Raw genomic sequence first — 17,816 nt, forward strand, 5'->3', positions numbered from 1 at the left:
TATATTTTGATACGCTTAGTGATATAAATATACACGAGAACTGTAATTTAACGCTTATAAATGTCTTTAACCAAAGAAAAACTATACACTGTTCAGATTTTGCTAAAACGCACATTGCAATGTTCTTGAGGAAGAATATTATTTCTTATTAGAATGTTCCTTTTATGATGATATTAGGAAATTTTATATAAATAAATATTACTGGAAAAGACCAAACATGATAAAATGTATTGAATTAATGCAATCGGATAATACAAGTACCAACAAAAACTAAGTTATGTATGTACATAAATCATTTAGTCAAAGAAACCGGTATAAATATTATTAATATTTATTGTATATAATTCATTACACAATCTCGATCTTTTGTAGATTCGTCTTTGTTGTTTTTGGTGTTATCGTTATAGCATCAATTGTTAACTAGATTCTAAATGATGTAATCCAAAAACCCAAACGTTTTTGTCCTAGACTTTTTGATGTACATGTATTGATACGTTATTCAACAACTTATGAAATTCAATACTGATTACATGTCATGCCTTTATATATGCTACTATGTCTTGATCATGTATACTATGGACTGTATGTCTTAAGTATAATTTGAATAAACTTAATCATGTGTTGATTTTTCACGACGTATTAAAGAAAAGACAATGTTAAATGTTGTTTTGGATCGTTCTTACTGTTCAGCCCCTCGGCAATGGTACAATAATTATGGCGAATTGAGAGCAACGCAATACATTCGGTATGTCACTTGCTTCACATTGTTGCAAATACCGGCTACGTCGTTTGCGTTTTTTAAATCGATTGCTGTCGTATTCGACTTTTTGTGGAACAATCTTAAATTCATTACAAACCCGAAAACGCCAATATAGAGTGTATGAAGCGCGCTTGAAGGCGCGAATCAATACGGTATCTTAATATTCGAACCTTCTTGTAGCGATATCGGCAGCATTTTCCAGATCAAGCACGTTTCCCATATACACTTTGCTTTCTTTGTCAAAGATATTCGTATTGTATTAGAAATATTATATAACAGTTCGTTTAGGGACACAACTTATTTTTAAAAGCATTGCGCTTAAATATACTAGTATACAAGTATGCAATGCACATAAGAATCGGAAACGGTTTGTGAGGAAAAGGTGCTTGCGTCCTTTGCCTCCAAAGAATCTAAAGTACGAAATGTCCTAAACGCACCACTATTATAGAATGCATAACATGTCAATACAATTTAAGATATCAATATTCGCGATGTTCACGTAATTTATTTTGTCGTCCAATATACCTAAAACTTACTTTGAAATTCTCGATAATGAAATGAGCAGCATTCTATTCATAATGGTATTTTGTTTTATTTTATAAGAATAATTCAACATTTAATATGCCCTATCATCACTGGATCGTTCACGCGAGAAAATCAAACTAGTATGTAATTGTCCCCTACCGGTGAAACAGGAGGGGACTTATGGTTTGCGCTCTGTCAGTCAGTCTGTCAGTCACATTTTTTCTGGATCCTGCAAAACTTTAAAAGTTCTTCATATTTTTTCATTAAACTTGAAACATGGATAGATGGCAATATGGAGATTATGCACGTCATTTCATTTTGTTCCTACTTCAAGAATTCTGGTTGCTATGGCAACAAATATACTAAAATAAAAAGTAAAAAAATACTGACAATGGTGGAGTTTCACCGGTAGGGGACGATATTTCTTGGCAATCTCTTGTTTATTAATAAATTATGTAATGTCAATATTTATTTTTGATAAGTTCGAATGTTGTCTAGACTGTTATTTTCTGATTATGTACCTAAATTTGTTCACACTTTAAATGTGGTATATTAAGATATGGTAATAAATTGCAGTAACTGCATTTATTGCTGTATGTTGTGACAGTCAGTCTTTATTTTATTGCGGTTCATTTTTATTGTGCAGGCAAGTGAGCACACAAATTATCTTAAATCAATACCCTCGTGGTAGCGTTAAGATCAGTGTATGCAGACACCTGCAAATAATTTGGAAACAAGAGATTTGTTTGTCAGAAACACAATGCCCCTATTGCGCCGCTTTGAAATACAATTTCAATACATCATTTGGCAGGTTTAGAACTTATATCCCTTTTAAAGCTTATTATTTCCCTTGGATTGTATTTTTTGACTTTTGACCTTGAAGGATGACCTTGAGGTTTCACCACTCAAAATGTGCAGCTTCATGAGATACACATGCATGCCAATATCAAGTTGCTATCTTCAATACTGCAAAAGTTATGGCAAATGTTAAAGTTTTTGGACGGACACACAGACAGACAAACAGACTGACAGTTCAACTGCTATATGCCACCCTACCGGGGGCATAAAAAACACACACTAAATATTCCAATGTATAGGAAATGAATGCCGTGTTCATTAGAAGACCTACGAACAAGCTGTAATAAAATTCTGCATTGTGTTCGTACGGTACAAAGCCATACAAAGGTGTCATGTATCCTGATAACGTCAGTATGATAAGCCCCGCCTACAATGTTGTATTGCTATCGCTGTATCCGTGTAGTATTTAAATAGCCACCAAACTGACTGGTGTTCTAGCGTTGTCTTAAACCCACAAACACACATAAGGTAAAACACAAGCAAGTCACGCATGCATATTTTATATTTTATTTTTAATTTACATGTTATAATCTTGTGGTAAAATATACATCACAAATTCTGAACATACAACCATTCAGTTATATGTAAGTGCTTCATCACAACTCATGTTCCCATGTAATCGAAACCAGACACAGGTGCTATGACTTAACCAAATGAGAATTCAAAACTTTAAGATATACCTATAAATACACAAATTCAAATTATACGGAATACGTAAATTATGATTTACTTAAACGATGAGAAAATAAAAGTGTAAGGAAGTACTCGAATGTCTCATAAATAGGGTAAAATAAACAAATAAAATGGTAAACAAATTTACAATATTACAGAGGAAATAACATATACAGCCAACAAATTTAACACAACTCATGAACTTTGTGTCATTCAGAAAAAGGTTCTAAATAAATCCATGGCCATGCCTAGACCAAAAAATATTAAGATATACAATTATGTATAATGTATAAAAACAACGTTAAAGGCTACTTACTTCTACAGGAATCCAACACATGTTTGGCAACCTACTGACATGCAAGGAGTTCAAATGGCACAAACCCTTGCAAAATTCTAAGGAGCATGCCTACCAAATTAATTATTCTATCTAACAGACTAACACAAGTATTTCATCTGTCTGACATATATTAAATATGCAAACAAACAAAATACATAAAGAAGTATTAAGTGTAAGAAAGTAATCATAATAACTTAATTCTTATTCAAATGGTATATGTTGTTTTTAATAACTTATTTGAAATTTTATTTCAATGTCACACTTAAATATATACAAAATATTTAAATATGACACATTAAAGCACCAATAAAAGTGGGTTATTAAAGTATTTGAACGAGAAACAACAAAGCAATTAGGACTTGTTCTACGCCCATCAAATCACAAATAAATTATTAAGCAATACAGTGAAAACAACATTGAGAATGCCTTTATAAAATCGTTTTTGTGTGTAAGAGGGACTCTTATATAGAAAGCATGGGAACAACTGGGCAATTTTAACATCCCTTTATATGTGAACTCAAAATATCAATAATTATTACATTGATATAGAATTTTCCATTAATGCTAATATGGAAATATATTAAACTTGGTGTACATTGTATTGTGTTATGAAACTACAACTTATTATATTAATACATGATTCCATATAAACAATAGGTGGTTCTATATATAACTTTTAAGTTTAAATATTAACACTACACTGTATTTCTATAAATATATCATGCCAGTATCAACTGTATAAAACAAAAAAGATACAATGAGAAATAGAGAGCACAATATTTAAATATTGGTTTTAATATAAGTGGATCAATTTAAAATAATGTAAATTTCATTTCTAAGAAAATGGTTTCACATACTGACCACCAAAATCATACTGTGATAGAAGAACGGAGCAAGAACACAGTGTACAATCAGACTCTTCTTATGAGTTCAGTTAAACTACATGACCTTTGGCAGTGATATTGTAATCTGATAAGCATCTATACTTTAAAAATAGCAATTATCCATATATCTCCATACAAAATAATGAAATCCTAAAACGTATGCTGCATAAACAATACAACATCAAGACACCTAAATACCACCAACTATCCCAACAATAGTATTCACAGTTGTATATCCATGCATTTCAGTACAATATGCTGCACAAATCAACATATTATGGCATATTAAAATATAAGGCAACCGAATCAAGGGCTACAATTTTGACAACTAAAGATTATGCTTATGTATTTACAAGATAATTTGAGTGAAGTTATTTTTACGTACATTCTTCTACTTGTATATAATACATTTAATTTCAAAACGGGAACTAAAAGTTTATTAACAAAGTAAAAAGAATGCTTGTCTTATTGAGTATTCACTGTCAAATTTTTTTTTAAGGATGAAGCAAAGTAAAAAGTAAAGAGTTATATACCTCTAAGTAATTGAAATTAATAAAAAGGGACAAAATTGTCACAAAACCAGGTTGTCAATTTGAAAAAAAATAAAATAAAAATAAAAGAGTCTGATAAAGGGAGACAATTCAAAATTAGCATTGTTACTGACTGTTCCTAGTTACTCCTCTTGTGTAAAATTCAATCTATTTTAAGTTGTGGCGACCTTGATTTAAAAGTCTGATAAAGGGAGATAGTTCAAATTGTGCATTGTTACTGATTGTTCCTAGTTACCCCCCTTGTGTCAAATTCAATTATTTTCTCAAAGTGTGACCTTGACCTTGGAGATATCAACGTAATTCTTTGGCATGACACACCGTCCAATGATTGTGAACAAATGTACCGAGTAATTTTAAAATCTCACAATTAATAACATAGTTATGCCCCGGACAAGATCATTTATGGCCATTTTTGACCTTTGAACTCAAAGTGTGACCTTGATGTTGCAGATATTGACATAATTCTTTCGCATGACACACCGTCCAATGAAGGTGAACAAATGTGCCAAATGATTTTAAAATCTCACAATGAACAACATAGTTATGGCCCGGACAAGCTGGTTCTGCCCGCCCGCTGACATTCACCAATCTAATAACCAGTTTTTTCCTTCTGGAAACCTGGTTAAAAAGAAGTATAATATGTAAGTCTGTACAACATGAAATAAGAATTTGTTTAATTTACTGAAACAATATATGGTAAGGAAAGAACAACTTTATATCTGAAGTAACTGTTCAAAATCCCTAATTATGATATGCACAATATGACATCATCAAGACATCAGCGAAAATTATAACCATTTTACTTAATAACATCAGATTTAAAATGTAATTGGCCATGTCACTTAATCTTTCAGTTCACTCTCGACACATACGCATGAACTGATGACATCACAGTAGGATTTTTCACATTAAAGCATGTCCTCCCTGCACATGTTTCAAACAGATACACACATATTGATGACATCACAGATGATGTCAGAAGTTGTTGTCCTCCTCCACTATGGCATCACCATTCTCATCAGTCATGACTGTTACTAGGGAGCCAACTGCTTTACCGACCTGACCAGCCCGGTTAAACAGCTCACCCACACTGCCTGTGCCTGAAACTATGTAAAACATCATTTATTTCACAACTTCTGACCCAAAATTATGATCTTGGCCTATCAAATAAACATACTAAGGTCAATGTTCTGACACAAATTTGGGATGTTCCTCTAAGGTTGCTCATTTGCTTGACCATCATACTCAATTTGGTGTTCATAGAAGCTTTTTGAGTTTTGAGTAAGACTCAACCCTGAGTTTTTAGAGGAATATGTGCATACTCTTATAGCTGAGATTTTTAATTGTTTTTAAGCTGACCAACATTCTTGATTCTCAGCTGAGTGAATACTAAAACCTTATCTTCTGAGAGAACAAGCATGAAAATGTGTTCTTGATATTGGACCTGTTCACTACTGTATATAACATATTGTGTAACAAATGTCTCTGCACCTTACAAAGAAAAGACACATTAACCCTTTACCACTAAGATACACATTTTGACACATGTGCAGTCCCTTAGAAAGTTAAATTTAATTAAAGACCTTCCATACTTGATTCCAGTTGGAAAAGCTTCATTTCCAACCCTTAGATACTGATAAGCAGCAAACAGCGTATAACCTGAACAGACTGCGAGTAACTTGCAGGCTGTTCTGGCTTTTTGCTGTTTGCATATAGCCATTTCCAATTTGCTTCTAAGTGGGAAAGGGTTAACAAATCCAAGTGCTATGTATTCCTACCTCTAGCTCTGTCTGGGTTGTATGGTGGTAAGTTATTATCTGCACCCAGAGCTGCCAGCCGGCTGTTGTCCTCCATGCCTGTGAACAGAACTGGCTGGTAATACTTGTTCTGGGAAAACAGGGCTTAAAACATGTCCGTAAAGTGTTGTCTCAGTTTAGCTCAGGCTAATAAGGGACAAAACTTTCAGTTTTTAGTGTATTTTTTTATTACATGTAGTTGTTTCTTAGTGAAAAATAAAATAAATAAAAAAGTGCCGTCCCTGACTAGCCTGTGCACACTGCACAGGCTAATCCGGGATGACACTTTACACACATTAAACCCAGTTTTCCCAGAACAAGACCCATTTAAGGGCATGTATTCAACAAACCCTAAAATCAAATTAAAGAGATTAGACAAAAGGAATAATATAAGGAGTAACTAAATACAATCTCTAACTATGAATCATGTTTACACCTCTCCAACTTTTCACTTAAGTATTAGAAGTGAGCATTTATCATAGTTGGTATTTAGCCTTGGTATTATTCACAAATTTACTAAGTTTTCAGCATTTATAATAAGTGTATAGCTATAGAATTAAGCTTTAATCTCATGAAGTATTGATCTATGCCATAAACATTATTCTTAAATAACAATTTGCATGATATTGAACATTAATCTAACAAAGTATTTAGTTTTGTTAAAAACAATATATGTTGCTTAGTATTTTGCATTGGTAACAGCTTTCATCTTATTTTCTATGTCTGAGCTCAATTCAGAAAATAGCTCACTTTCCATACAAACATCATTGATGACACCAAAGTTTTAACTAGGTTATGTTAAAGCCAGATTATACGATTTTGTCAAATATTTATGAAATTATATAAAATGTGTCAAAAAAACTTATTATATATTTCAATATAAATTAAAATAAAAGTTAAGAAGAACATATGTCGAAAAATGTGCAATAAGCCAGATATTTAAATCTGAAATCGAAAATGTCTTTACAGTCGAATTTGCCAACATGTATATCATGCATGTACACTGTGAATCTAAATGTAGTTTAACGGTTATTTTAAATTCCTGCAACAATATACATTCATACGACACACGAACACTAACTCTGATCCTAATAAAAAGACAAATGACTCGGTTATTGTAGGAAAATATGTACTAAATATATTCGTCACAATCGACTCGGGGCGGTAATTTGTCTTTGCTGCATTTTATGAAATTCGTCTTCAATGTATCATTATTCTTGCCTATTTTGTTTTATTGTAACATATTTTATAAATATATTACAATTTAACACATATAAAAAATCGTATAATCTCACTTTAATGCAAGCAACTATGAACTTTGTGTTTCTTAATAAAAATGAACCATAATTACGATCTTTTGGAAAAGTGGAATTAATTGCAAGTGAGTCAATTGTCGTCCAAGATTAGCATGTGCAGCTTGCAAACGTTCATCTTGGGAGGACACTTTCCGCTGTTATGGAATTGTTTCTTTAAATGAACACACTTCTAACCAAAAATCAAGTACAAGCAGAAAGTTTTCCCAGAACAAGGCTCTTATATACTTACTTGCTGAATGATGGCCGTTCATGTGCGATCCAGATTCCATGTGAGCTGAGAAGTATTTCCCCGATGGTTCCCGTGGTAACGAACTGTGGGAGGAACTAGGAGTGGTGAGCGGTGAACCGTGAATGGACGATGATAAGGACATGCTCTTGTCACCAGACTGGAACGTAACATGAATATGCAAATAAAGTTTTAAAACGAACATAATACCTAAACCTGCTCAAATTTATTAAAGGGGGCATTACTCTTTAATTACATTATATCCAGCTGCTCAAAAATCTGAAAACAAAAACTATTTCCCTGGCTCGAAATTTTCTTAAGCTCAATTTCCCTGATAGTTGTGTCATTTTGATTATTTTATCGGATTTTATGAAGTTAAAATTGTAGCCAAATAAAATTGTCTTAGCCAAATGAAACTTTTGTAGCCATTGGCCTATTTGGCGAATGGCAGTGTTACAGCCCTGTGACAGATCTTCCCTACCTGTTCTAGTAACGTCCTCAGCCTCTGTAACTGGGCTTCAAGCTGCCTATTGTGATCCTCAAGGATCCTCATTCGGGCCTCCAGGCGACCCTTGTGTTGCCGTAGCAACTTGGCCTCGGCAAGCATCTCCTCGTCATGATTGGTGAACAACTCTGGGTCAGGGTCCTTCACTTGCAGTTGGTTCTCGTTGTTGTTGTGCTCCTGCTGCGTTCTCAGGCGGTCGTACTCTGCTTGAAGGGTCCTGAAACATTATAATTGCATTTGAGCTTTGCGCTGGGTAACAAGGGACTCAATGCATGTGCGTGAGGTGTTTCCCTAATTAGCCTGTGCAGTTCACACACTTATCAGGGAGGACATTTACCACCTTAAGAGGATTTTAATAAAGAAAAGACTTCCTCAAAAACAGAAAGTGTTATCCCAGATAAGCCTTGCGGGCTGCACAGATTAACTTGGGAAAACACTTTACGCACATGCTTAAAGCTGCATTTTCTCTAAGCACAGCTCATTTATTTAAATGAATAAACATTCATAAATACAGAAGTTATCCGTTTTGTTGTGCCCTTGCTGCATTCTCAGGCATCAATTTAATTTACCAAGAAACATTATGTGATCAAAACGCTCAGTATTAGGGAAATTTTTAACACATAAATATTTAGTGAAACAAAGAATACAGACCAGAACAATTGTCCAGTTTGAAAATGATTCCAGTTAAGAGAGTTTTCAGTTTACATGTCAAGTCATTATCTTTACTAGCATCAAATGCTTACAAGTTAATTACATACAATGGTTCCTAAAGAATTTGTGGCAAGTGTAACTCAGTGCCATCCTGTGCATTGGAGCAGTCTGGTCAGGAGCTACGCTGCACGCTTACGAGACGACAAAATCTTGCAGGACTATATGGTGGCCAGGGCAGATTCTGACAAAACTGCTCCAATGCGCAGGAAAGTCACAGGCATAAGACCTATTTTCTCATGATGCCGCTCATAACATATCCATGATGCCCCCCTGCACTGACCTGTTTTCCTCCTCCAAGTCATGAATCATGGCCTCCAGCTCTGTCTTCTGGTGAACGTCTACCGCCATCATGATCTGCATAGGGCTCTTTAACTGGAAATAAGTTGCTTGTGTCGTAGCTTTTACTTATCCAATGTGTTTACCAATAACCGTTATATATTGTGTATCATATAAAGAAGAAGAATAAACAGTATTATCATCAGCAGAGAGCTCTTTAAGCAGAATACTGTTGATATTGATGTTATATGTTGTGTATCTTAAAGGGAACTACAATATAACCTGGAATTGAATAGGGCCCTTTAACTTGAATACAGTGCAGTTATTACTAATGCTCTATGCCATCTATCATATAAAGAAGACCAATATAATGATGATCAACATAGGTTCTTATACCTGGAATACAGTGAAGTTAATTTTGATGTTCTATGTTGTGTATCATATAGGAAAGACCAATATAATCATGCCCTGCACTGGTCTCTTTTACTGAATGTGAGTACATTAAACAATACTGTTACATTGTCCCATAAAAGTGTCAATAAATAATTGCCTACATATGTCCCATCTATGGCAATGGTATGACTTACCATTTGTATAGTTAGGATGAAACAAGCTGTTATTGTATTCTCACAACTCCTACCTTAACTATAATGATAACATGCTTTAAACTGACATATACAACCCTTTACCACTGAAGATAATATGTATTTTTACACATTTGTAGTCCTTTAGAAAGTTATGTTTAATTTAAGACATTTCTTACTACATTCAAGTTTTCAAGGCTTCATATACAAACCTTAGCTACTGATGAGCAGCAAACAGCATAAAACCTGAACAGACTGCGAGTTACTCTCAGGCTGTTCTGGTTTTATGCTGTTTGCACTAAGACATTTTCACTTTGCTTCTAAGTGGTAAAGGGGTAATTGATGATGTCATCATGTAACCTGGCAGACATGTAGTAATTCTTCACTTACGGCGTGTGATGATTTGTCCCCATTCAGACTCTGGCAATACTGTGCTATCAGGTTATGCTCCTCATTTCTGGAAAGTAAACCAAACATATGCAGTACTTGTTGATGCTCCAGTGCTGTTTTCAAGTTAAATTGATTTTCAATATTGATGAACAGCTTTGTGAACACAAGGCCAGGCACAAAAGTAACATCCTCAACCTTTAATATATTTTTTAATAAAAAACCAGCTAACCATAAATAATTTATGATTTTGCAATTCAACCAAGAAAATGGCGAGATAATTTTTTTTTTTGCTGAACTGCATAATTAAATTGTCTTGCTCTGGGAAAACAGGGCTTAATGCATGTGCGTAAAGTGTTGTCCCAGATAAACCTATGCAGACTGCACAGGCTAATGAGGGACAACACTTGGCTTTTTATTATATTTTTCGTTCATTGTAAGTCCCTTCTTACCAAAAATCCACTTTTGGTGAAAAGAGTCCTCCCTGATTAGCCTATGCGGATTGCACAGGCTAATTTAGGATGACACTTTACGCACATGCATTAAGCCCTGTTTTCCCAGAGCAAGGCTCAAGTATTGTCTTACTCCTCTGGAATGGTTGCCTGCTGCTGGCGTTGCTCCACCTCGGCCAGACGGTTGGCATACTGCTCCAGACGGGAATGCATGTCCTGGGATATGCTGTGCTGGGGCGACGGGGCGGGGCTGAAAATACACCAACATGTGTGCTTACATATCAGCCATTGTAAGCCATAAGTGCCTATCAGCATTTTGGGGAAATAAGGCTGATCAGTGCTAATTGCTAACAAGGGACAGTATGCAGGGGCTGATCAGTGCTAATTGCTAACAAGGGAAAGTATGCAAGATTGAGTATATTTCAAAACTGGAAATCATGAAATAAACTACTTTTTTAAATTAAGATTATGTACAATTATATAGTATAAGACAAAATCAAGCCAGAACAACAAATGAAATTATCAGTCAAAGGTATAGTCTACGACAAAATCAAACCAGAACTGCAAATGAAGATATTTGCAGTTATCAGTCAAACTTGTTTTTTTCAGAAAGTGAGTATGGTTTGGAAAAACAATCAATTTCTAATTTAAGTCCTAAGATGCATATTTCTTCCCTCATACCCCACCGTTTGGTAATAAACTAATATTTTGATTTCCTAAATATTTTTTTGCTGGAGGAAAATTTCCAACTGAATAGATAATATAGTTTTTATGAATTTCACTACTTGGAAATAAACATGCCATTAATACAATCAATACAAATCAAGCCATTTTACTTCACACAATATCATTAGTTCTTAAAACAATATAAAGATTACCAAAGTGCTTTCAGAAAACCATGGAAACATCCCATTTCTATGACACAAAAAGACACTTCTCAGCAATTGTTCAAGATATCCATGCAATCCTTGCCAGGAACAGATGATTCACTCGGACTTGTTCACGTTAAAGAAAAAAATATAAACAGACTGTGGAGATTTTTTACCAAAAGAGAACTCAAAACCAACAGAAAAATTGCAGCCATATATGCATATTCCATACAAAAAAATGCTTATCTTTCTACCTTGAGCAAACATTTCAATGCTGATCAATAATGTGCATTTCCTTCAGAGCATAAACACAATGTTCCATTTAGACTATATAATGGCTGATGAATATTATATGAGCAATGAAGATAATAACGTTAATGAGAATTGATCTATATATATATATACAGTAGACTCTGCCAATACCGGACTCTCTGAATACCGGAACTCTCCCGATTCCGGACGGTCGGGCCAGTCCCGTATTTTCTCCTTCTATTTCTTTGTTTAAAAATGTTGAATAAACCGAACTCTCTGAAAACCGGAAACCGGACGGGTATCTCCGTAAATTTGGTCATTTTCAACGTAAAATACATTGAGTATACCGGACGGTCTAAATTCTCAAGATGCCCGAGGCGTGAAAATAACAATACCTAGTCAGCACAGCGAGTGCGGTGTCACACATTTTGCTCGCGCATTATCGATAATCGGATAAAACATACCATAATGGTGTCAAGTCGTTACCTCGCTATGGGAGTCCGATTAAGTAATGTAAAACAAACTGTGAATGTCTATAATAGACGTGCGGTAACACCAAAAAGTGATTGACTCGATTGTTTTATTAATTATTTATAATCGCCTATGATAAACAATTTAATTAAAAAATTAATGCATGCCGTTGCGACGATCACTTTCTTATGATCTTCTCGGGTATTTTAAAAGAAAAATCGTAAACTTCAAGAATTAGTAGGTTTTGAGATTATGAATATCTTAAAAAATAATTATGACACTGTTTTTTGCTTGTGTGTATGTTTTATGAAATATGGTACATGTATGTATTGAATAATAAATCGTGTATCTACAACAATCTTATTTGTGTCGTCACTCGCCTATATGACAAATGCCACGTACGTTCATGTATAAAGCACCACGTTCACTGTGGGATTAATCAAAACAAATCTGTATGGATTTTTTTTTTTGCTTTTAATCGATTAAAAACACATTTTTTAATAATGCAATTAACATCATCAGTACCTGCCTACAGTCATCACCTGGTACATGTAAATGTATATGGTTTGTTTTATTTTTATGTGATTCTGTACACAATGCATACCATGTATATTTGGGCAATATGCATACCCTTGGTAAACCGGAACTCTCTGAAAACCGGACGATCAGGCCGGTCCCGAGACCGTCCGGTTTACAGAGAGTCTACTGTATTACAGCTCAGTTTAGTTCTTGAATAGATATATGTAATTAGATCTTGCATATAATAGTTTGACCTAGATCAAAATTTAATAAAATTCCAAGTTGTTCCAAGATCTGTGTTCTGGGAACAACAGAGTTCAAATGAGATCAAAGGTCAGTTTGGATTACATTTCAATCAGGATAAAAAGTTAATCTGGATGAATGTTTGATCTTTATTGGACACTTATCCAAACTGAAGTAAAGATCAGCGCAGATGATTTAATGAGAACATCTCTGGTATCAGATGATAATGACTCTCAATTTTAAAGAAGATTGACCAGAATCTTAGTTTGATGGTCAATGGTCAAGTATTAATTTATCAAGACTCAATATGTATCAAGTAAGATGGCAATGGTCAGAATCTAATGTTTATAGCCACTAGTCAAGTATGTATTCATCATGACTTCAACTAGATCAGCTCAGATGGAGATGGTCAGAATCTAATGTTTATAGCCAATAGTCAAGTATGTATTCATCATGACTTCAACTAGATCAGCTCAGATGGAGATGGTCAGAATCTAATGTTTATTGGCCAATAGTATTGACTGATCAACATGACTCAATTAAGATCCTCTCATCATCAAAGTCTAACAGCCATTTTTCAGTTTTAACCCTTTACCAATTAGATACGTATTTAACGCTTTACCACCTAGATACTTATTTAACCATTTACCAATTTAAGATACATATTTAACCCTTAACCACTTACATATGTATTTAACCCTTTACCACTTAGATACATATTTAACCCTTTACCACTCGGATACGTATTTAACCCGTACCACTTAAATACGTATTTAACCCTTTACCACTTAGATACCTATTTAACACTTAGATACACATTTTGATGCTTTTGTAGTCCCTTAGGAAGTTACATTTAATGTAAAATCTAAATTCTTACAAGATTGAAGTTTTAAGGGCTTCATTTCCAGCCCTTAGGTACTGATTAGCAGCAAACAGCATAAATCCTGAACAGACTGATTACTCGCAGGCTGTTCTGGTTTCATGCTGTTTGCACATAGTCATTTTCACTTTTCCTCTGGGTGGGGAAGGGTTATTCAGCTAATGGTAAACTGTTCAGGACATAAAAGTTTTGGACAACTCATCTATACAGTATCTTGAAAATGTTTCTACAAACTGGCTGGGGCTACAATTGTCACGTATGGCAAAAGACCAATTTTTGGATGACATTCAAATGGCAAATACACTTTTGCATATGCATGCAATACATCTACTGCCTTATAACAAACAGAATCAATATACCTCCCCAGCAATCAAACGTTAACAAGAGATGTGTTTGTCAGAAACAAAAGGCCCCCTATTGCGCCGCTTTGAAGCCATAAACTTGACCTTTGACCTTGAACGATGACCTTGACCTTTAGGCACTCAAAATGTGCAGCTCCATGAGATACACATGCATGCCAAATATCAAGTTGCTATCTTCAATATTCAAAAAAGTTATGACCAAACTTTAACAAACGTTAAAGTTTTAGGAACGAAAAATACAATGATATTTGACCTTGAAGGATGACCTTGACCATTATTTTTCACCACTCAAAATGTGCAACTCCATGCAACACACATGCATGCCATATATGAAGTTGCTATCTTCCATATTGCAAAAGTTATAAAAGTTTAACCAAGGTTTAAGTTTTGTGACACACACATACAATGATTGACTGACTGACACAATGACAGACAGACAGGCCAAAAACAATATACCCCCGATTTTTCGATCCGGGGGCATAAAAACTCATTTCAAAGATCTTTTCAAGCATCAGAAAACCAGCAGACACTTAACAACAAACCAATAATTTAAAACCCTGTAACTGTCATAGTATTTCTTTTCCAGGAATGAACATTTTATAAATTACTGGTTTGCATGACAACTCAGGCATGATGATATAGAGTTTTGCACATTCCAATGTCTAGAGCGCTAGCATTGTTTGAGTTCTTAAAGTTTGTGAGCTGAATTTCCCCATCTTTCTTGCAGTATAGGTCAATCTTTACTGAATGCCTTAATGCTCTCCATATCCATGGTGTTATCACACTTGCAATAATGTCATGAAAGGAAGAAATATCAAACACTTATGTTTGGGAACAATAACATTGTTCAAGAATCTGTTGTTTTTATGTGTACATTATATTTTAGTGTCTTATTACAGTAACTATAAGATATCAAAGTACTGTTAGATAACTTGTGCAGTAATCACTACACAAAATGTCCTGATGTTTGTTTGTTTTGGGGAATTGCTTTGACATTTCACCACTATAAGGGCTTTGTGGTGGACAGAATGTCCTGCTGTTTGTTTGTTTTGGGGAATTGTTTTGACATTTCACCACTATTAGGGCATTGTGGTTTGGATTCAAACTAATGATCCTAGAGTTGGCAATCTTGAGCTATTCCTAAATTGGCCCAAACTCCAGTGGCTTTCAACGTTCAAGTCTCAGCTGTTGATTATTAAATTGGGCAAACATGTTTCACATCAACAAAGGAAAAATAATAACACAAAAAAAATAAATAAATATGCTTATTTTTTTTTAAATAACATCACTGCTTTTAACGCAAATATTTTTTTCAACAGTGCCTTGCATATTTTCCCATACAAATACATTTTTCCACAAAAAATCAAGAGTAGCCACCTGTTTATAAGGAACTCCAGTCCCATGTTTTTATGTTGAATTATGTCCCAGCACTGGTCACAACAGTACATTGAAGGGAAGTGTCACAATACAGCAAGTATCACTGGTCACAACAGTGCATTAAAGGGAAGTGTCGCAATACAGCAAGTATCCTCACAGCAATACAGCAAGTATTCTCACAGCAATACAGCAAGTATTCTCACAGCAATACAGCAAGTATCCTCACACTAATGTGCAATACAGCAAGTATCCTCACACTAATGTGCTATTACAGATTGTGATCCCCAATTAAGATCTATAGTCAAAGGTAGAACAGGTAGTGTCAATGCTACAATAGTTAAAGCTTTATGTTATTTTGGCAAAACTGAGTTAGGTTTTTCACTGTTTAACCTCTAACTTCAGAAGAACATGGACAACATATTCCTGTACTAGATATCTTCCAGTTAATTAACTGCATGCAAAAAGTGTACACTAGAAGACAAATATAATCCCACTGTCAAATTTACTGATCCCATAGGGATTTATAATCAAGCCTGCTTTGGTGTATTTCCCACAAACACTGATCACTGCATACAAATGTTTTCAAATGATATCTCCATTCAACAATGAGGTCCCAGATTTCCTAAAGGCTAAGCTGTTGTCAGGCAGATCTTGTTGATTGTTCCATCACCATAGCAACAACAGTGCACTGGATGAAGAAAACATTTCAGTATGAACCCCTATCATCAATTTGTACTGCTATGCAATGGCTACTGCTTGTTTAAGTATTTCTTTATAATTATAAAATAATGTTCATATGGCAGTACCAACAACCACTGGACAAATGCTCCAGTATCTAGATTCTCTCATTATATGCCTCTGATATAACATTGCAATCCTGCGTGGGAGTATTTATTTATAGACACAAATGTTTCTTAAATGTCCTGGCAACAGCTCTTCAAAGAATTTATTAATATCCCCAAGTGACTTTGAGCATTGGAGGATGCATATTTAATCAAGTCCTTTAAACTCACACCACATATATACAGTATCTTTCAGTCACTATAAAATACCATGCAACACTGAAGGACTTCTCTCCTCTCGACTTTAACATTCACTATGAGCTATATGATTGCCAGTCTAGCAAATCTATTCTCTGATACATGTTACATTCACATTTTATTTATAATTCAATAGACACATCTCCCAGTTGCCAATCCGCATTCAGACACCGTGCAGTTATGCATAAGCCTACTGGAAAAGCATTAAAATTCCATCATGATTAATTGACAAGGATGTCTCGATTGGAACAAATATTGAATATACTTCAGACAAATGAACATGTATTGAATATACTTTAGACAAATGAACATGTATTGAATATACTTCAGACAAATGAACATGTATTGAATATACTTCAGACAAATGAACATGTATTGAATATACTTCAGACAAATGAACATGTATTGAATAAACTTCAGACAAATGAACATGTTGGAACTAATCAATATTCCTCTGATATATTGTTATAATAATTCCATAATAATTAAATATCAAGCTATTGAAAAAATTAACAACGGGCACTAAGTACTCACATTAAAAAAAGTTTAAACACTTGTCTAACAAATAATATATAAAAACATATCGAAACAGAATCCAAATTGTGTAGTCTTTAGAGCACAATACAATTCCAAACACATTCCTCACCAACAATCATTGCTTCTTTTTCTCAGAACTGTCAGACAAGGAAGATCAAGTATGTTCAATTCTCCCCTTTTATTCCCACTGGGAATACTGACTCCAATCATGAGATTAAATAACCAATACTGGAGGGCCTGGGGCCTTCTGATCGGCAGTCTAGAAAACCTGGACTGGACTCATGGACTGGACTGGACTTGTGGATTGGACTCATGGACTGGACTGCATCACATCTTTGTAAACAATGTTGCCTTATTGAAAATTATAAACAAAGTAATTATATTCCCCTACTGGTCTATGATCAGAGGGATTTAAGGTTTACCCTC

General features: G+C 34.5%; 1 protein-coding gene across 2 annotated transcripts in view; it reads right to left on the reverse strand.

Annotated features, from left to right (window-relative positions):
• Positions 1-2,636: 2,636 nt before the first annotated feature.
• Positions 2,637-17,816, reverse strand: part of LOC127850937 (dystrophin-like) — a 241,431-nt gene continuing 226,251 nt past the window's right edge. For both annotated transcript variants that reach the window (XM_052384339.1, XM_052384338.1), the window contains 7 exons: positions 10,974-11,090; positions 10,392-10,458; positions 9,422-9,513; positions 8,407-8,647; positions 7,929-8,085; positions 6,366-6,443; positions 2,637-5,693 (listed from right to left, as the gene is read on the reverse strand). In XM_052384339.1, coding sequence (XP_052240299.1) covers positions 5,563-5,693; positions 6,366-6,443; positions 7,929-8,085; positions 8,407-8,647; positions 9,422-9,513; positions 10,392-10,458; positions 10,974-11,090 — 883 coding nt within the window. In that variant the 3' untranslated portion in view covers positions 2,637-5,562. The remainder of the gene's footprint in view (positions 5,694-6,365; positions 6,444-7,928; positions 8,086-8,406; positions 8,648-9,421; positions 9,514-10,391; positions 10,459-10,973; positions 11,091-17,816) is intronic.

Source organism: Dreissena polymorpha, chromosome 11 (assembly GCF_020536995.1).
Source record: "Dreissena polymorpha isolate Duluth1 chromosome 11, UMN_Dpol_1.0, whole genome shotgun sequence".
In the NCBI taxonomy this organism is placed as follows: Eukaryota; Metazoa; Mollusca; class Bivalvia; order Myida; family Dreissenidae; genus Dreissena; species Dreissena polymorpha.